The following is a 20,857-nucleotide window of genomic DNA, read 5'->3' on the forward strand; positions in this document are numbered from 1 at the left end:
CCATTTTTTTGCGGGCAGGAAATTTGGTGAACAAAATTCAATGGTTGTCTAGTAGGAATAGATACTAACTAACCAATTAATATTCAATTTTTAACAATCATGTCGGAATTCCTCAACTACAAAGTTGATTTAACTTTGAATGATGGGTCAAAGTCATCTGGTGTTATTACGAATGTAGATAACCAGCAGATTGTACTTAGTAATGCATATCAAACTACAAATCCAACGCAACAATTATCCAATTTGAAAATCAATAGCTCCCAAATAGCTGATCTAAAGGTAGTTCAATTGCCACCCGATATGTTGAAGAATGGTAAGAATAAGCGTACCAACACGAAATCTAATGGTCATCAAGGAGATTTCGCTATTGGAGGTTCGCCTGCGTTATTGGACGATGCTATTGTATTTGCCAAGTCATCGACGCCAACGTCTAGAGACTCGAGTTATAAGGAAAGAAATACGCATGTTACTCCAAAGTCGAGCATGACTAATAGTAGATCGAATACACCAAGATTGAAATCGAATAGAATACAACAATCTGCATCATCGGCCATGACCGGAGACCCAGATTGGGGCCACGAACATGAAATTCAAGACATAAAACACTCAAATGAATTCGATTTTGCCGCAAACTTGGCGATGTTTGATAAAAAGTCTGTATTTGCTGATTTCCAAAAGAATGATAGTGTTAATCCGGAGGATAGATTAGTAGGTCACAACAAACTGGAAACTAACCAGAACAAGAATAAAAAAGACAAATATGATAACGATGAAATGGTCTTAGATGTCAACAAGACTGACAACTGGGATCTTATCGGTAGCAGCCTCAGTTCTAAGAGTAAAGACTCAATTGACCAAATCAAGAGTGTACCTTCAAATGCTCATGGCTACAAAGAAAAATCCACCATTTCTAATATGAATAAGAATTTCAAACTTGTAAATTCACAAAACTTGAATATCATTCCTCTCTGTTCTCCTGTACAATTGTTGGAAATAGAAAGATTATCAACTGATTCATATGGTATTTCTCCTAGTATCATGGTAGAGCTTTGTGCTTCTAATTTATCTCAATTAATCACCACTAACATTTTGGGTGGGTCTACAAGATTGAGCAAAAAGAAGAATCATAACTTACCACCATTGGTTTTATTGCTTATTGGTAGTGGTAGATGTGGTAGCCGTGCTTTTGCCACAGGCCGTCATTTAACGAACCATGGAGTCAGAGTTTTAGCATTTGTAATAAGCAATGACGACGTTGATAAAGAATTGTCCACTCAATGGTCACTTTTTGAGAAGTGTGGAGGAAAAGTATTAACATCTAGCTGTGCTGCATTAATCAACACAATAAACCACGAGCTCGATACTCCAGTAGAATTAATAATCGATGCTTTGCAGGGCTATGACGACCACTTGGAAGACATTTTTTACCAAGAAGAACAACAAAAAGAGTTAACGAGATTAATGTCTTGGTGCAATGAACCACAGCAAGAATGTAAGATCATGTCATTGGATATTCCTTCAGGTATTGATGGTGGTTCTGGTACAGTACTGGATCCATCTTTAAAATTAAATTGCAAGTGGTGTGTATCGATGGGTTTACCAATTACTGGTTTAATACATGCCTACAAAAATGGCCACCTAGCATATGATGAAGATGGACAAACATTACACTATTTGGTAGATGTTGGTATTCCAAATAAGGTATACATTAGTAAGGGAAATTTGAGGAAATTTGACAAGTTCTGGTTCAGCGCAGAATACAGCATTAAGCTTGATGTCTCCACGGATTAATACATTATGACTGTGGTTTCTTTATTGACTAGGGTAGATCTGTAGATAATTGTATTATATTATATTATATTATTTTGTTTCCGTAAATTGTAGTATACCAGCGTAATCTTCAAACTTGCCTCTTCTGGTAAATACACGTCAGACCTTGTTTACACCGAGAGAAATATTTCATAGTACTGTTGAACTAGTGATAGTGTTCAAGCATTAGTCTAATATTAGAAAGATATTCATATATCTGCGGTACCCATTGCACTCAATTTTGGATCTCTAGTCATAGACAATCAATTTAATTGAATTAAGTGAATTATACTTTCTTCTAATCATTGACTTTTGATATTTATCCATTTAATGTTTGGCTCTACTTTACAAAGTGGATCTAATGGTTCAGGGAACACTAATAATAACTGGGGATCGTCCACAGGGTTTTCGAAAGCATCATCGTTTAGTGGTGCATCTGGTGGACCTGGTGGAGGAAGTTTGTTTGGGAACTCATCTGCAAAGGACACTAATTCTACAGGATTATTTGGCAATTCATCCTCGAATGCAACTAATCCTGGAGGATTAATCGGGAAGCCACTTTCAAACACTACCAATACAGGAGGATTGTTTGGAAATCTGAGCAATACAAATACTGCCAATACAGGAGGATTATTTGGAAATCTGAGCAATACAAACCCAACAAGTGGAGGACTTTTCAATAATAATAAGCCAACAGCACCAGGTGGTTTATTTGGTACATCTTCGACGAACGCTGCACCTAGTAATAATTTATTTGGATCATCGCTGGGAAATACGGCCAGTTCTGGTACTAGTTTATTTGGTAACACAGCAAGTTCAATGGCAGGTTCGAGTAACCCTAATACCAATGGGAATTTGTTTGGAGAAAGCGCTAAAAATAATTTATTTACTAATAATGCATTGTCTAATCAGACATCAATTCCATCCAATAATAGTTCCGCGAACCCGTACAGTTATGATCAAGTTTTCAATGATTTGCAAAAGACTGATTCGATAATGCCAAAATCTGTCACGGAAGATTTGTTTGCTAACACAAGTAATAAGGAAACATCTGAAAGGAAGAGAATGTTTACTCCTGTGGATAAATCAAAGCATACTCCAAAGGGTTCATCATTATTATCCAAGTTGGGACAAACGTTAAAATACTTTAGATATTCCAATTCCCCTGCACAATCAAATAACTTTGCATCAGTTAAAGGATTATTTACCCAAGCGAATTTTTTGACTTCGAAAGACAAACAAAGTATTTTGCCTAAAGCTACAAAATTAGCACCCAAACGAATCACGAAACCTTCATATAATACATCTTTAGAAAATAGAGGCATAAAGAGATTGGTCATAAAATCTAAGCCCTTGAAGTTTCATTTGATCGACGCTGATAAAGTCTTGAATACAAAAAAGAGGCGTATTGTATCTGAAGTAGTACTGTCAGACAAATTGTTAACTGATAATTACTTGAGTGATGAAGATGATTCTGATAATGAAAACTTTATTAATAGAAAACGCGAGGATATCGCTTCTCGCTTCCCATACAAAATTAGCACAAATGACGAGAAAGCAAATAGTAAAAATACTGATCAAGTCCTTGGAGGAGAAAACATTGATGAAAATAATGACCAGAATTTGGATGACAAGGATACTAATAATGGCTACTGGTGTACTCCATCACTTAAGGAGTTATCAGAGTTATCAGTTCAAAGATTAGCAAACGTGGAGAATTTTATAATTGGAAGAATTGGACAGGGACAGATAGCCTATAACTATCCTGTGGATTTGTCAGGCGTGGCTATATTTTGCGAAGAAAACAATTCCACTTTGAACAAAGAACTATTTGGCAAGATTGTCGAGATAGGAAACAGAATTGTTAAGGTTTATCAGGATGCTGAAAACAAACCTCCTATTGGATTTGGTTTAAATATTCCTGCCACGATTTCTTTAGAAGGTATACAACCAAGGAAGGGAGAGTCAAGATCTGATTTCATTAGATATTTACAACGCCAAGTGGGTATGGAATTTGTAACATATGACCCTATTACTTGCATTTGGACTTTTAAGGTTAAGCACTTTAGTATGTGGGGTTTGGTAGACGAGGAAGGTGAATTTACAAGCAATAAAAATCAACTTGCAGAAATGAAGAGAAAACAGGATTCTAAAGAAGACGAAGCCGTTCTTGAATATTCAAGAATCTATGAAGATGAAAAATTCAAACAAGAATTGAAAAAGCAAAGGGTTAGTACTTATACGAGTGGATTACCTGGTGGTTGGGATTATAGCCAGATTATGCAGAATAGTCCGATGAAAACTAAGAGAAACTTGGTTACCGATGAAATAAACAACCAATTGGATTTATACAAGCAAGAACAAACGACTAATGCATTAACTTCAAACGTGAGCGATATCACCATAGACTCAGACGAAGAAAGTCGCTCTGCTTCACCCGACAGTTTTGTTTTTGGTATTCCTGATAGTTCTCATGCTCCATTCGAGAAAAAGAATTTCGATTATTTGAAGCAGTTTATAAGTGTGCTCCCTAAAGATGTAGATATGTCTCAAATAATTAATGAGAAGGCCTACGAACCTGAAATCACAAATGATGCTATGTTTGATAACATTCAATTGAAGCCTAACTTAGCGGTGTCTGATGACTGGTTAGTGCAATTAGAATTATGTAATGATGTTAATTCCTCGTTGACACCATACATAACCGAATCATGTAAGGTTTCTGGGGAGGATAAGAATAGAATTACGGCGGCAAAGATTGATGATATACTTTTTCCTGAATTTAATAGAGATTCCTTATCTATGAACCATGTCTCAACTCCTATCAATTCAAAGAAATTTTCCAATCTAGAAGGGTCATCATTAGAAATGTACGAGGAAGTATATCCACGCAATGTATCAAAGGTCATCTACCATATGTTGTCAAGATCTATGATTTCCACACGCTCAAATAAGTTCCCCATCGTTGAAAGCAACTCTAACTTCTCATTTGCTGATATTTCTCTAAACGAGAATTCTACCGACGAAGAAGAACAAATACTTAAACTCGGATCTGCCCTTTTTGATGAGCATAAGTTAAATGAATATGACGAATATAAAGACGTGAACATTTCAGATTCTCATTTAGTGAAGTATTTGGAGAATTTACAACAAAAGAAAAATTTTACCGAATGGCTCAAGGTATATAATGGGTCAACAATAGAGCAATTGATTGAGAAAAATAAGTCTGATATGTTAGAGTATATCTTCATAAAAGTATGCGGAGGATATTTAAAAGATGCTATAAATCTTGCTATGGATTCAAATAATGCTCACTTATCTGTTATACTTACTTTGATTGATTCAAATGATGATGCAGTGAAGTCAACAGCAGTAAATCAATTACAATACTGGTCAGATACATCGTCGTTAAGCATAATTCCGAAGCCGATTGTCAAGATTCACAAAATACTCTCGGGAGATTTCAGCGAAGTATTATCAGGTTTGCCATGGAATATTTCCTTGGCTATCAAATTATTCTACGGTGATAACACTTTGAAATTGCACGAATTGATTCAAGAGTTTCAAGACGGAATAGTTGAAAGTGGTCCAATATATGATATCTTAACTTTGTATAACCAGATTCATACCAAAGATAAAAATCAAGCTTTACAGTTGATCAAAAGCTCGCATTTGAATATAAAGTTAAAGTGGTTTTTCAATAAAGTCTTGTCTAGGGGAGATGCTAGTTTTGAAATTCTCAGTACGGACCTATCCTTATCTTTTGGTAACTTCTTAGAAAAGATTGGGTTATGGAAGGAATCCATATTCGTCTATTCACATATATCAGATGATAAAGAAAATGAAAGAGTGATCAGAAATTTGGTCATATCTAATATAGACCAAATCAAGAGCTCACCTGATGAGGAAACTTATATTACCAAGGTTTTGAAGGTACCCCAAAGTCTAATTTATGAAGCTGTTGCTATTCAGGAACACTCATTAGGTAATTACTGGGAAGAGTGTGAGGCTTTGGTAACTGCAAAATTATGGAAAAAAGCCCATGAATGCATAATTAAAGAATTAGGCCCTTTGACTGTCATTTCCAATAATGATGAATCTAAGAATCGCTTGCAAAGCTTGATTGCCAAATTTCCCGAATCGGGCCACATCATTCCTCTGTGGTCACAAGGTGCTGGCATTTATGACAATTTTGTTTCTCTCTCTCAAGAGGAAATACAGGAAAAAGCGTCTCTGGATGTACACACATTATTGGTTTCGTTATTATCCAATTTGCCGTTACTTCAAGATTACAACACTTCTAAGTGCCGAATTGCATCGAAGTTAATGTCCAAAAAGGTTGGTGATATCGCTCTTAACTATGCAGACCAAATCGGAAACATTAAAGGATTGATATTATCTCTTCCACTAGGCGAAGTTGAACGGAACTACTTCAATATTCGCTTGCAGCTGGTGAATATTTAGAAGCATATTGTATTATATTAGTAGATTGCATATAGTTAAATAAATTTACGTTCCTGTTAAGGAGAATGATCATTTATGGTAAGAACAGATTGCGTATCACACTATCAACATATTTAGACTCGAATTCTTAAATCAAGATACTCTATGAAACAAATACCTTCAAACAATAAGCAAACCCTCTGTATCCTCAGGAAGATAGAAGTGCTGGAAACATGAGAACAATTAGATTCTCTTTCGTCTTAACACATTTCAGGCATGATTATCAAACGGTGACTATCATATTTGATTTTCTTCCTCTTACAGTGATTGCAAAATTATTGGTCATACTTGGGATTGGAGCAAAAATCAAAGAAGGATTCAATTTTTGAAATAATTCATAAAAACCATACCCTTGATACTTCTACCGACTTTGACCATATATTATTAACAATCCGGATTAATGTATAGTGTGCTTGCAAAACGAAGCTCAAAAGAAATCAAGAGTGTACAATAAATGATCGCATCATTTTATTAGTAATAAATATTTATCTTTCAGATTATTATAGAATTTATTTACTGATAATATAGATGGCACCATCACAAGTAGAAGATATATCAAAGACAGAGTTAGAGACCCCAGAACACTGTCCTGGACCAGAATCTGAACAGGCCGGGAAGGAAGATGCTTGTAATGGATGTCCAAACCAGAGTATATGCTCATCCCAACTACCTCAAGGGCCTGACCCAGATTTACCTTTAATTAATAAGAGATTATCGCAGATAGACCATAAGATATTAGTTTTATCTGGGAAAGGAGGTGTAGGTAAATCAACATTTACATCCATGTTATCGTGGGCTTTAGCTGCAGACGAAGATATCGAGGTTGGGGCGATGGATTTGGATATATGCGGACCATCTTTACCTAGGATGCTTGGGGCAGAAGGTGAGTCGATTCACCAGTCGAATTCTGGATGGTCGCCAGTTTATGTAGCTGACAATCTTGGGCTTATGAGTATATCGTTCATGTTGCCAGATGCCGATTCGGCTGTTATATGGAGAGGTGCGAAGAAGAATGGATTAATAAAGCAGTTTTTGAAAGACGTTAATTGGGGAGAGCATTTAGATTATTTGGTAGTTGATACTCCTCCAGGTACGTCAGATGAACATTTATCCGTCACTACGTACATGAAGGAGGTTGGAATAGATGGAGCGTTGATTGTCACTACACCACAAGAAGTTGCATTGTTAGACGTGCGGAAAGAGATTGATTTCTGTAGGAAAGCAAATATCAAGATTCTAGGGTTAGTCGAGAATATGTCTGGATTTGTCTGTCCTAATTGTAAAGGGGAGTCACAGATTTTTAGGCCAACAACTGGTGGAGGCAAGAAGCTATGTGAAGATTTGAAACTTCCCTATCTAGGTGCTGTTCCATTAGACCCTAGAATAGGTAAAGCCTGTGATGCTGGTGAAAGTTTTTTTGACAGTTATGCAGACTCACCAGCGTCAAGCGCAATCTTGGATGTAGTTGATGCCTTAAGAGATCAAATAGAGATATCGCTTGAGAAATTAAATATATAAGTTAGTGTAAATATAGTGTATTATAATCGTGAGACATAAATTTTTTTTTTGCGATACCAGAAAGTTTGTAAGATAGAAGATAAGAACTATTAATAAATATTACATATTTACAAGCAAATACATGACAGAAGCATCGACGGAAGGTAAAATAGAGGCAGTTATACGGAGTAATCCACATTTTCCCAAATCCAGATTAAATTCATTGTATAGTAATTTTGAAAATTTAAAACATCTTAACCCAGAAGGTTTTGAAGCAAATATTCAGGCATGGTCGAACTTGTTGACTGGTTTAATACAATCAGGAATATTGAGGGACTCTCAATTATCAATTAATACTTTTAACCCTAACATTTCACAACTATTAGCGATACCGATGTATGGGCAACCTAAAGGATTAGGAACGATCTTAAATGAATTGGTTCAACGAAGAATTCTTGTTCCATATTCCTTATATAGTAGTGCCACAGACTCATTTGTATCGATTATGCATGACTCAATGAAATTCACGGATTATATATCGCCAGGGAAATGGTTGCAATGGGGTATTCAACAACTAGGACTTGCTAGCACATTCACTTCAACTAACAAAAAGGGTGAGTTGAGTAAAGAAATCTATATATCATGGTCTATTTTGTGTTCAGTGGGGCAGACTTTTATTAATCGAATCCAGAAAGAAATCAATCTTGGTACAAGGAGTAGTTCACTTTTTGATAAAGTTTCGTTTTATAACTTTATGAAAAGCATAGATCCTGGTCTTTCACATACTGATTTTGATATACTTCTCATCTACTTCTCAAGAGACCTAGGGATCTGCAAGATAAAACAGCTAGACAGCATTACGTGTATTAAGTTTCTGAACCAAGAAGATATAAATAATAATCTCACTGACGAGGATATAGGAATAATCAAGTTGAAATCAACTATCACAGCTATCGAGATAAGAAATGAGGATTTAGAAAAAAAGGTTTCGACTATGTCTCATAATATGAAAGTTCTTTTAAAGAATAGAAACTCGACGAATGAAACTGGAACCAACATTAGATTGAAAAATATGTTGGCAACAAGAAAAGTAATAATTTCTTCTCTAGAAAAGTCTTCCTCTGCATTAGGTCAATTGACTACCACTTTATTGAAAATAAATGATGCAACATCTAACAAGAATATATTTGACCTGTTGTCCAAATCATCTAAAGTTTTGAATGCTTTAAATGACAGCATTAATCTAGATGATGTGGATGACTTACATATTGAATTGGAAGAAGGTTATGATAAAACAGATAAGATTTCGGAGTCTCTTGCTTCTGGAAGTAAAGCTTATACCAATGATGAAGAATTAGAAAATGAGTTAGACAAGCTATACGAGGAAGAATCATCTAACGTGAAGCCTGTCAATTCAAAAGAGACTAACAAAACGGAAGACGACGATCTGGAATTGATTCGTAAACTTGGAGATATGAAAGTCACTGATGAAATACCTAATGAAGAAAGAAGACAGCTAGAAGCTTTATAAGTAAATATGACTTGTATGTATTAAATATACCAATATAAAAGTTAGGTAATAGCCAGTAACACTCGAATATTTTAACAATATCAAAACGATACGTTGAAATCTTGATTAAATCAGCAGAATTAAAAATTTTCTATAAAATGTAATAAACAGTAATAGAAAAAATGTAAAAGAATTAAGATAAACATCTAATTCAACCTAAAATTTGTAGAATTTGTTGTGTTAAATTAAATAATTCAACTTTTGGATCATCGAATTGATCACTCAGGTCAGGATTGTTCACTTGGCTTTGCTGTGTTTGTTGTTGAGAAGCACTTAAATTCTTTATTCCTGATAAAATAGATTCATTTTCCTTTATTAACGAGTTGATTTCTGTATTATTGGATTCTAATAACTGCAAAATTGTCCACAACGCAATATGCTCGAAGGTGGCACTACCGCTTTGTAAAAATCTTAATAAAAATCCGTAAATACCTTCGTTTGGCTCTGACCAATTCTTAAAGATATATTGCTTATGTTCACTAGAAACTCTAGAACAAAGATTGGCTAATGCTGCTGCAGAATTTCCACATACCTCACCATTCTCGCTGAAAGTTAAAGGAATCAAAACATCAATAATGTGGCTTTCATAAAGCTTAGGCTTCAAGTCATCAGCTAAAGCCAATATAGCGAAACAAGCCAGGATCTCCAGCTGTACAGAAAGTGGCACCTTTAATACTAATTCCTTACATTTGTCAACAGCTCCTGCAGCTAATAACGCTAATCTATTTCTCTCACTTGAAGCGGCCAAATTTCTTAAAGTTGAAACTGCATGGCATTGAATTTCTTCCAGATCATTGAAATCCAACAAACCAACCAATGGCTTCAAAAAGCCTGCATCAATGATTAAAGCTTCATTCAAAGGATGGATAGATATGTTTCTAATACATGCAACTGCTGCAAGGACTAGTGGTTGATGATTGCATGTTAATAGTTGTACCAAGTGTGGTAAACCACCTGCTCTTACTATTTCAACTTGATAGCCTGAATCCGACGCCAAATTTCTTAACGCTAATGTTGCTTGACATTGGACTCTTGGGGATGGAGAATCCATTAAATTAACTAATTGGCTAACTAATTTAGGTTCAGTAGTTGACAATTTCTTACGGTTCATTTCATCAACAGCAATATTGGATAAAGCCGTAGTACAGTAATACTGGACATCAGCATCCTCATTCGATAAGAGAGATACCAATACAGGAACTGCTCCAGCGTTGACCAACTCTTGTCTATTCTCCCCTGAGTGGGTCATGTTCAATAAAGCGCCAGTAGCATTACGTTGAACTCTAATATCTTTTGATTTCGCCAACTTAGCCAACGGAATTAAAGCACCACTTTTTGCTATCTTAGTTTTGTTGTCATCTTGCGTTGCTAAATTAGTTATGCATCCAACTGCATTGCACTGTACTTCAATATTAGTGGACATCATTTGTCTTATCAATGGTTCTAATCCACCCATTTCGACAATCAATATTTTGTTTTCATTATTCACAGCCAAGTTACCCAAGGCACCACAGGCAGCTCTTTGAACTTCGGAGTCTGCACTTTGTAAAAGAATTAAAATGGGCTCAAGGACATCCCGGTTTACCTCTCTAACATCCTTCTCGGTGATTTCTGCAAACGCCAACGCAGCACTTCTTTGTAAGTCGATATTCTCTGAATATACTAGAGTGCTGAGTGCTCTTAATGGCCCGTTACTGAAAAAATCCACATCTGACCGATTCTCCAAATACTGTAATAGCGCCGAAATTGCTTCCCTTTCATTTTCAGCTAACAAAAGCGGTGGATATTTCGAATCTCTATTGCGTGAGCATAAGCAACTGCAACAAGCTCCCATTGTGTAAATGTCTTAAAAACTACTGATTTATTGGTTATATTCTCTATCGTAAAAACCTTTGTGCTTGAACCTTCGTTGAATTAGATAAACTAGAAATTGATACTTATAAGCATTCAACGATAAAAATAAAACTTAATAAGTCCAGCAGAATCAGTAAGACAAAGATTGATAGAATAATCTAATTGATTGAATAGTATACTCTTGATGAAGAATAGAATAGGATGTTATCGAATGCCCGATTAATTAGCTGTACTACTCAAATATCATCTCGGAAGGTGTACTGCACATAAAATGTGTTTCATTTTTCAAGTTGTCCTACAAAGACTCAATTCGACACTTACGGCAATCATGACATGAGTACCTACCAGCTACACTTTGTATTTCATCACTATATGGAAACAATATAATCATGTTGACATGGAAAAATATAAAGTGACTGGGTACGACTATGGCCTTTCAGAATATTTCCCTTCGATCGGCAAAATGGCCCTCTTGGCTTGGTGGCAAAACTCGATGCCTGAGAATCATTTTGATAGGGGTTCAACTTCAGCACCCGCTTCTTAGAGATATTTTTCGCAACCACTATTATACATACAATTACTGGGAAAACATTTTATTATATACTTAAAATAATAGCAATTTGACTATAAACTGATAATTTACATAGCCAGTCTGACAGGTTATATGGCAAACAAGGGCTTGACAAATCTGTCGATGTCATCCTCGGATGGTGGTGGTAAGGTAATTTTAGTTTGTGGGATCATGAATTCATCGAAGAAATTGCTGATCTTCTTGTAACCATCAAGGCTGAAATCAGTGACTAAAGAAACATAGCCATCAGGTCTAACAACGACAACACAACCTTTTTCGGTATCGATACCATACTTTTTGTATGCGTCACATGCACCTTCATGTAATGTAGTTTCAATTCCACTATGAAGCTTCCAGTAATTACGACGCTTCTTGTGATCTTGAGGAACACAGATGCGTGGGAAGTCAAAGAGTTCAAGCGAACTACGCTTGGATGAGTAGATAGTGAGAACATCAAAGACAGAATCTTCATGGGCATTAATTGGAGTATACTTGTTTCTGAAACTGTCTTTGGCATAAATGTAATCAGAAATCCTGTTCAAGACGTCCATCTGTGAGTCCTTCTTAACATCACCAGAAAAGTTCAAGATTCTCCAACGACCATCACTCAACATACGATCTACAATTTGGATTGGTCTAGCATCAGAATGGGTAACAACGAGAGTGGTGTCAAATCTTCTACCAATTGGAATGTTAGAAGCTTCAGGTACAACGTATTTGTCAGCCTCTTCATTCTCTGGTTTCAGGACAAGAGTCGAGCTATTGTAATCAACAGAAGTACCGGAGGCAAATTCATTACCCTTGTAAAAGGCCTTGTGGAACTCGTCCATATCAACACCTTCACCTTTAGTTAAGGCATCCTTGCTTGGAATCATTGGTTTACCACTAAACATACGTGATAACTTATGATCGAAGTTGATTAACTCACGAGCAATCTTAATTCTTTCTGATTCATAAGTTGATAATATGTCTCTAGATGCTAAGCCTCTAATAACGTACGCCAATTTCCACCCAAGATTAAATGTATCCATCATAGAGACATTCATACCCTGTCCTGCCTTAGGGGAATGGGTGTGGCATGCGTCACCAGCAATGAAAACACGGTTGGAGTGTTTGGAAAATGATGGAGAAACTCTTTGACCAATCTGGTAACCAGTAAACCACGATAAGTCAGTGATTTCAAACTCGAAAGGAGCAAAAACCTTTTGGGCAGTCTTCAAAATAACTTCAGGGGTAATCTTGGAACGATCGACTCTACCCTTGGACTTTGCGGTCTTGTCTTCAATACCACCACCAAATTCAGATGCATTCTTGGTTTCTGGATCACGTTCAATTTCATTCAATTGAATATATAATCTAACAATATCATTTTCTCTTGGTATAATCATGATGGATCCTGAATCTTTGGAATGAATGGCACCACGCTTTCTAATATCTGGGAAATTAGTAAGAGGAACCATATCTAACACACCCCAAACAAAATCTGTAGTTTCACCTTCCATGTTAATACCCATTTGCTTTCTAACCCACGAGTGAGCACCATCACAGCCAACAACGTATTTACATTCTATGACCTCATACTCCTCTTTGTCTACCGAATCGTTGCTTTCAATGTCAGTCTTCAAGTTAGCATAGAACTGTTCTTGATCACCATCAAATTGTCTGTAAAGACCATTTTCGACATTAGAACCGAATTGTTCGGGGATAGATTGCTTCTTTCTTTCATTTTCCTTAGTTAAATTCTGGACAAGTACAGAAACTGGATATGCTTCAGAATCATCAACTTTTGAATCGTCAACATTGATAGACAATGGCAAAAGTGGTCTTTCAACACCACTTTTGCCTCCTGACCATTTGTTAATCGAGTCGTAGAACCATTTTTCAATGTGACCCTGATGCAAAACACATTGTTGGAAACGTGAAATCCTTGGGATGGTATCAGGTATAATAGTATTTCTAACTAAGTCACCTTCTTCGTTGGGGGACCAGAAGGCCATTTCAAGCATATGGTTAGCTTCTTTCCAAGCTCTATCCCCAAATCCAAGACTTTGAAAGATTTCCAATGTTCTACATTGTAAACCATCGGCCTGTCCTGCAAAAATATCGGTGGTACGTTTATCAATGATTCTAAATGGAACACCTGTTCTAGCTAACCAGCATGCAGTCATCAACCCTGCTGGACCAGCACCAATGATTAATACTTCTGTTTGCGTCTTTTTTATTTTTGATTCTGTAGTCATTCTGTGAATGTTCGATGTCTGTAAGTCTTCATTCATTTGCAATTCCAATGGACCTTTTCTCTATATATATATACAATTTGAGCTATCATCAGTATAATTGTAGATTTCCGAGAAACTATAGTATGGAGCACCCCGCAATATCAAAATTGAACTTTTTCTCGTAAAACTGCGAGTTTGGAAAGAATATGGCAGTCTCGGAAATGTTTCTACGGAGAGATACAAAGCTCTGATTTGTGGAGTACCTGATAAATCCGCAACATGTAAATCGCCAGAACTTCTCCCTATACATTTCATTCAAATGGCATTTCAGAGTACTCGTAGGCCCAAACAGACGGACATAACCCTGTAATATGGTCGACAATTATAAAAACACGACTGCACTTTGAACAATCAGAAATCCGGACACCAAAGAGAGAATAGCTGCTTGATTAGTGGTTGCAAACCTTGTAGATTTAATGATACTGGGTAAAGCTGATTATGTAGCTACATGAGCAATACCGTATTGTTGTTGTATACGTATTTTTGGAACAACTATAGACCAGGATTGTAATTGCGGAAAAATGTGACGGTAACGTAAAGTGAAGTGTTCTGTGACAATTTCAATTGGCGTCGAATAATAGACAGAACAGGCTACAGGATACTAAATCTACACTTATTAAGACAACAAGCAACAACATCCAGAACGTAAAAGGTCTATTCTGGAGTGCAAGTAGTATATTCTAGCAAATTCATTCACGGAAATATTGTCGCAACCTCTCGGCCGTAAAGCAGATGCGGAAAAAAAGATGCGATCGGAGTCTTGCTCCGGAGTAGTCTTGAACGACATAGACATAGCTATAGACGGAAATACGTAACGGCCGTTGTGATATACATTTTGGTGGCTTTGAAAGTGTGTACAGATGTTTAGGTGTTAGTGAGAAATCGGTATGAGTAAGTGTTAATCATCGGTTGTTGTGAGTATTACAACCGATGCTTGAATGAGAGCATTTTAATTCTATATATGATTACGAGTTACCATAATAGAATCATAAATATATGTAAGAATATCTTGTGCATCATACGTAGCTGCTATGCAAATAAATTCGTCAATTAACATTTGATATTTTCGATTATTTTCTAATCGAAATTTCAATTAATCAACGACGAGATGATAATTATTATCCTTCGGAAATCCCAAGGTATCATCACATATGGTGTTCAGTGCACGTATGTAGGTGATAACTATGTGAGACTGTTATTATCAACGGATTCGCAGTTGTCAGCTCATCCCCGTCGGAAATATACGTCGACACCGATTTAGATATCCGATTTGTGGGGGGAGGGAAATGTTAAAAGTATATAAGCTAATTGAAATAAAATGTTTACAATTTCTATCTAGCATCGACAATACAAGAGCACAATAACAAAATGGATCAAGGCTTTACAGACTATGTGATTACATCTATGGGGCCAAAAACGACTCCAAAGGCTCGTCGTATACTCTCATCATTGATTCAACATATTCACGACTTCACCAGGGAAAACAATATTACAGTCGATGAATGGATGTACGGAGTTGAACTCGTCAACAGTATTGGTCAAATTTCGGATGCTAAAAGAAATGAAGGTATTTTGGTTTCTGACGTTATTGGACTTGAAGCTTTGGTTGATACATTGACTCACAGTTCGGACACTGTGGACCATACTTCGTCAGCAATCATCGGACCATTTTACAGAGAGGACTCGCCAGAATACCCTAAGGGTGGTTCAGTTATTCAAAAAGATGTTGGCGGTGAAAAAACCTTTGTTAGTGGTCGCATCACAGACACAGTGGGCAATCCGTTACCAGGTGTCAAAGTGGAAGTATGGCACTGTGCACCAAACGGGTTATACGAACAACAAGACCCAGATCAACCAGAATACAACTTGAGAGGTACTTTCTACTCCGATGAAGACGGTTACTATGCCTTTGTTGGTTTGAGACCTACGGCTTACCCAATTCCTTACGATGGACCTGCTGGAAAATTATTGCAAGTCATGGACAGACACCCAATGAGACCAGGTCATATCCATTGGAGAGTCACCCATCCAGAATACCACTCGTTGATCACCCAAATTTACGATCGTGAATGTAAGTACACCGCAGACGATTCTGTCTTCGCTGTCAAGGACGATATTATCGTCGATTTCATTCCTGCCAAAAAGGAATTGAAAGAAAAAGGAATACAAAACGAATTACATTACGATATTGCCTTGACCTTAGAGTCGAGGATTCAAGAAAGCAGAAAAAGAATACATGATGCACAAAATGCTCTTGAACAGAAATTGATGGAAAAGCATTCGGTTGCACAAAACGGTGCACAAAACGGTACTAGTGCTGCTACTGCTGCTAGTTGAAGTTATATATTGCAATTGTATCTAAATATATGAGGATTAATTAATAGCCTTTGTAGTTGTAGCCCACTTTTTGGTATGTTTATAAGAACCAACATTATGCTGAATCAACCATGTGCTGAATCGTACTAGATGCGTGAAGTAGGTCTGATCCATAATGTGCAGTATTTCATGGAGAATTAATGGACCCAATAAACTAATGAAGAATGAAGTTTTGATAATATATTCTGACGAAGCATAAATCGAGAAACTATCATGGAGACGTCTAGATTAAGGAAGAAGATTACTAAGGCATGCGACAATTGTAAACGACGCAAGTTGAAAGTATGTTCATTTCTATCATCGTTCATAAATATCAGTTACTAACGATATTTTTAGTGTAGCGGAGATGTACCCTGTTTACTGTGTAAACAGAAAGATCTTGAGTGTGAATATATAAAGGTGGACAAGAGGACATTAAAGGGTCAAAAGAGGGGAATCAGGCGTAGTATTCCTGAAAACGATATTTCTGTCAAGATACTTGAAGAAGATCGAACGAATGATCAAAACTTTAATAGAAGTTCTAAAGGAAGTTCATTATCGACTGATATGGGGTTTCCAGAGCATTCGCCAGGATCTATTCAAAATGATTATGGCATTCAGAAACTTGAAGGGCCTGGACGTCGTAGTCTGATGGCTTCAAAGAATGGAAATCATCATAACTCGGTGGGCCAAGCAAGCTCAACCGTAATACAGAACAATGCGCGGAGTATACCCCAGAATAGCAGGTATCTTCCAAGAAATTTGGAGCCATTACTTTCGTTCCCCATCGAAGAAGAAAACCAGAACAATGGACATGATAGGGATTCGGTTGACAGATCCTTTCGCAACATGCATCAGGAAAATGCTGCTGATGACGATATGGAAGATGAGTATGGATTATCGAATGAAGATGGAAAAAACACGAGGCTTTTAAGAGATTCAGGAGGCAATTTGCGCTATATTGGAGAGAGTAGCCCACTTTCTCTTTTGTTCGAGTGCCGTAATATCTTTTACAAAACCCTTGGCCATACTAAGTTTACAGATGACCCCCGTAGAATGAGTATAGTTGACCAACCTGGTAAGCTTTTATCGGGGATTGCAATTCAGTTACCAACAAGGGAAGAATGTGATATTTTGGTCCTGGTATTTGAGGAAAATATTAACCATACGTTTTATGTTTTTAATAGCAATTACCTCAGGCATGAGATAGTCGATTACATTTATAAATCCCCGAATCGAGCTCCTCATAATAAATTGGCTTTATTACATTTGGTGCTAGCGCTAGGGTCGCTATTTGCAGATATTTGCCCTGATTATTCCATTAAAGAACTAGATTATAATGATTCAGCGGCATATTTTGAAAGTGGATCTACATTAATTAGAAATTCGGAGGATACTGGTGGTCTTTGGGTAAGCGAGGCATATTTCTTGATCTACTTTTATTACCAATCAACTTGTAAAAGAAGTACTTCATGGCTCATGCTAAACATGGCAATTAAAAATGCACAAGCACTTGGTCTTCATAGAAGGTTTATTAATGAATCGTTTAAAGATATGCGATACGTTAATCATAGGAGGCGGCTATGGCAAAGTCTATACATATGTGATCGTATTTCCTCTATTTTATTAGGAAGACCATTAAGTATTGGTGACTATGACTGGGATGATGTTGGATCAAGTGCACCACAAGGTCCTCTTAGAAATAATGATGATTTCAGGGCTCTATGTCAAATGGAAATGGCAAAGATTGCTAAAATAAACGGTAAAATAGTAGAAAATTTTTATGGTGAGGGCAAGATAAACACCAATAGGGCAGGAAAATTGGCAATTGAATTAAAGAAATGGTCAATAAACTTAAGGAGTGAAATACAAATTGACAGACTTTTAACATGGGATGAAACCTTAAGCAAAGACATGTATTATGCTTTGCTTTTGACACACTTGTCACAGCTTTATGGAATTGTACTATTAAGCAGGCCATTTTTCATGTATTCGTCTTTTCAAAAAAAACAAGCTACAGAAAAAGTAGAACTTACATTGACAAATTTTCGTAATGCTTGTATAAAAGCATCGATTCTAACAATAAAGCTCATAGATTATTTTTTGGCAAAATGTCCTATGAGAATGGAACTGTTTACTACCATCAACTGTTGTTTTAACTCGGCACTTATATTAGGCCTTCAGATAATGCATGAGAAAGTTAATGAAGCTCAGGGAAAAAATACAGAATATAATCTCGTGCTTCTCATGGACACATTGGACAAAGCAAGAAATACTTTATCAAATTATGGTCCAATGAGTGCAACTTCTGCAAGATTTAGTGACATTATAGGAAATATGCAATCTTCGTTAAAAGGTAAGTTCTCTATTCCAGCAGACAATGGAGCTGCACAAATGCAAGCCCGGATACATGCAACTCCCACTGCAGCAACATCTATGGGTTTTAATGATATTGGAGAAAAACATTTAAATGGCATAAATACTCCAGCGTTTAATGTAGCTCCAGGTTTGGATAACTTACTTGATTTCCAGCAATTTTTCTTGCCACCTGAAAGTACATCACCTTCGAACACGGAAACTAGTGACAAACAAGATATGCTCGACCTGTTCATGTATAATCTCGGAAATAGCGATATATTATTCGACAACCGAATATAATACAATTATCAACCCAGATGGCATTAATTTTAAGTAACAAGAATTTAACATAACTCATAAGTTTTGCAACGAAATTCATTTGATAGTAGCTTACATTATTTAAAAATTTAGTAAAAGCAGGATTCAGGAAATCACTATTTGTATATAATCTTTATTTTATTTCTCGTTGTTTTTATTTCTCTTCTGACTGCAAATGCAAGATCTTGTAATATATGATGTTCTATTAAGTCGTCTATTCATAACTAAACCAATCGTAAATAATCTATTTGATAAACGACTCAATAGCCTCTAATACTTTTTCGTCATCTTCAATAGCATGCCAGTGGCCCACTCCCTTCAACTGATATACTTGGCTATTTTGAAGGTTATCATTAATCACGGAAGCACACCCATCCCATGGTGCTGTTTTATCTTCTTCGCCCAATATGAGCAAAGTCCTCTTCTCATTTTTCTTATATAACTCTAAAAATGCGTCTGATTGGAGTCCAGCTTTCGATATTATTCCACAATTAGCTATATATCCGTCAGTATTCTGTCCAAAAACAAGCTCACGAATGAACGCCCGTTTGAGGTCTGTGCAATTAGATCCAACTGCGTTTTCCAGCACAGAGTTTGCTATGTCAGATAACGAATTACTTTTCTGGACAGATTGGATTCTTTGATCGAAAATTTCTATCATCCTTTCCGTTGGATGAACTGGACCCAAAAGTATATTCTGCTTAATCTCCAACTTATTCTTGAATTCACTGTTCATATAATTAACTGTCATTCCTGACATTGAATGTCCAACGAGGGTTAATGGTCTACGCGAAAGATCCAATTCTAACAACAAGTTAAACACATCCTGGCCCATTGATTCGATAGAAATATCTGGACTTGATAGTGGTGTTCTACCAGCACCATTATTGTCAAGGACTAGACAAGTATGTTTTGAAGAGAGCCTTTTCGCAGTCGAATAATAAAAGTTTTGAGATGATCCAAGCCCATGCAAGAACACGATTACTGATTCTGCACTATTAGCAGTTTCAAATATGGTGTAACAGATATTCTTAGTTCTAGCAATTGATGTCGTAATCATGACTGTGGTTAAATCATATGAAAACTCAATTTTTAAGGGATGTTTCTTATTTATATATAGTTCGCGGATATATGCAAAGCAAGCAATCCGGAAACCAAAATCATATATAATCTAGTGTATAGCGAAATACATTTTGTCTTTTTCTCCGTAGTAATTAGAAATGACAAAATACGCTAAAGAATTAGTTTCAAATAAACAATTAAACAGTTTCGTTGAAGCCTTTTATAAGCAGTCTGATAGTAAACCTCCAGCTGAAGGCGACAAATATGCGAATTATTTTGCTCCGGAAGCTACACTTATTATGGGGGCAAATCTGGCCAATGGTTTAGACGAGATTAGACAATTGCGTCAGAATATATGGGCCAGCGTCTCAAAAAGACATCATGTAGTGCACAATGTGGCTGCTGTAAATGATACAGATATTTTACTCAATGGCCATGTTGATTATGTTTTGAATGATGGTTCAAGTTCAACCAAATCATGGGCTGCGTATATTGAATTTGAGTCGCCAGCGCAAGAAAAAATGAAGTATTATCGAGTCTACATTTAATTTTCCTCCACCAAAAGATTATGAGATATCTCAGTATATAGAGTACGTATTTACATATGAATCCTAAATGCTTATGATTATTATTATGCCATATTAAAGTTCGATATCTATAAATCCGAGATAATTGGAGATC

General features: G+C 36.4%; 10 protein-coding genes across 10 annotated transcripts; 7 read left to right on the forward strand and 3 right to left on the reverse strand. All coding sequences in view use genetic code 12, as the record gives it.

The window, feature by feature from the left end:
• Positions 1–99: 99 nt before the first annotated feature.
• DEHA2C14674g (DEHA2C14674p) lies at positions 100–1,791 on the forward strand (the record flags this gene model as incomplete). The annotated part of the gene is made up of 1 exon (XM_002770172.1): positions 100–1,791. One exon carries the CDS (start codon positions 100–102, stop codon positions 1,789–1,791), a length of 1,692 nt encoding a protein of 563 aa, XP_002770218.1.
• Positions 1,792–2,139: 348 nt separating this feature from the next.
• DEHA2C14696g (DEHA2C14696p) lies at positions 2,140–6,273 on the forward strand (the record flags this gene model as incomplete). The annotated part of the gene is made up of 1 exon (XM_458322.1): positions 2,140–6,273. One exon carries the CDS (start codon positions 2,140–2,142, stop codon positions 6,271–6,273), a length of 4,134 nt encoding a protein of 1,377 aa, XP_458322.2.
• Positions 6,274–6,840: 567 nt separating this feature from the next.
• Positions 6,841–7,830, forward strand: DEHA2C14718g (DEHA2C14718p; the record flags this gene model as incomplete). Its single annotated transcript, XM_458323.1, has 1 exon — positions 6,841–7,830. The coding sequence occupies one exon, from the start codon at positions 6,841–6,843 to the stop codon at positions 7,828–7,830; it is 990 nt and encodes a 329-aa protein (XP_458323.1).
• A 121-nt stretch (positions 7,831–7,951) lies between these two features.
• On the forward strand, positions 7,952–9,340 carry DEHA2C14740g (DEHA2C14740p; the record flags this gene model as incomplete). The annotated part of the gene is made up of 1 exon (XM_458324.1): positions 7,952–9,340. The coding sequence occupies one exon, from the start codon at positions 7,952–7,954 to the stop codon at positions 9,338–9,340; it is 1,389 nt and encodes a 462-aa protein (XP_458324.2).
• Positions 9,341–9,530: 190 nt separating this feature from the next.
• Positions 9,531–11,213, reverse strand: DEHA2C14762g (DEHA2C14762p; the record flags this gene model as incomplete). The annotated part of the gene is made up of 1 exon (XM_458325.1): positions 9,531–11,213. One exon carries the CDS (start codon positions 11,211–11,213, stop codon positions 9,531–9,533), a length of 1,683 nt encoding a protein of 560 aa, XP_458325.2.
• A 680-nt stretch (positions 11,214–11,893) lies between these two features.
• On the reverse strand, positions 11,894–14,080 carry DEHA2C14784g (DEHA2C14784p; the record flags this gene model as incomplete). Its single annotated transcript, XM_458326.1, has 1 exon — positions 11,894–14,080. One exon carries the CDS (start codon positions 14,078–14,080, stop codon positions 11,894–11,896), a length of 2,187 nt encoding a protein of 728 aa, XP_458326.2.
• A 1,371-nt stretch (positions 14,081–15,451) lies between these two features.
• On the forward strand, positions 15,452–16,420 carry DEHA2C14806g (DEHA2C14806p; the record flags this gene model as incomplete). The annotated part of the gene is made up of 1 exon (XM_458327.1): positions 15,452–16,420. The coding sequence occupies one exon, from the start codon at positions 15,452–15,454 to the stop codon at positions 16,418–16,420; it is 969 nt and encodes a 322-aa protein (XP_458327.1).
• A 585-nt stretch (positions 16,421–17,005) lies between these two features.
• Positions 17,006–19,096, forward strand: DEHA2C14828g (DEHA2C14828p; the record flags this gene model as incomplete). The annotated part of the gene is made up of 1 exon (XM_458328.1): positions 17,006–19,096. The coding sequence occupies one exon, from the start codon at positions 17,006–17,008 to the stop codon at positions 19,094–19,096; it is 2,091 nt and encodes a 696-aa protein (XP_458328.2).
• Positions 19,097–19,358: 262 nt separating this feature from the next.
• DEHA2C14850g (DEHA2C14850p) lies at positions 19,359–20,174 on the reverse strand (the record flags this gene model as incomplete). Its single annotated transcript, XM_458329.1, has 1 exon — positions 19,359–20,174. The coding sequence occupies one exon, from the start codon at positions 20,172–20,174 to the stop codon at positions 19,359–19,361; it is 816 nt and encodes a 271-aa protein (XP_458329.2).
• Positions 20,175–20,334: 160 nt separating this feature from the next.
• Positions 20,335–20,724, forward strand: DEHA2C14872g (DEHA2C14872p; the record flags this gene model as incomplete). Its single annotated transcript, XM_458330.1, has 1 exon — positions 20,335–20,724. The coding sequence occupies one exon, from the start codon at positions 20,335–20,337 to the stop codon at positions 20,722–20,724; it is 390 nt and encodes a 129-aa protein (XP_458330.2).
• Between the last annotated feature and the right edge of the window lie 133 nt (positions 20,725–20,857).

This window comes from Debaryomyces hansenii (assembly GCF_000006445.2).
Source record: "Debaryomyces hansenii CBS767 chromosome C complete sequence".
Lineage (NCBI taxonomy): Eukaryota > Fungi > Ascomycota > Pichiomycetes > Serinales > Debaryomycetaceae > Debaryomyces > Debaryomyces hansenii.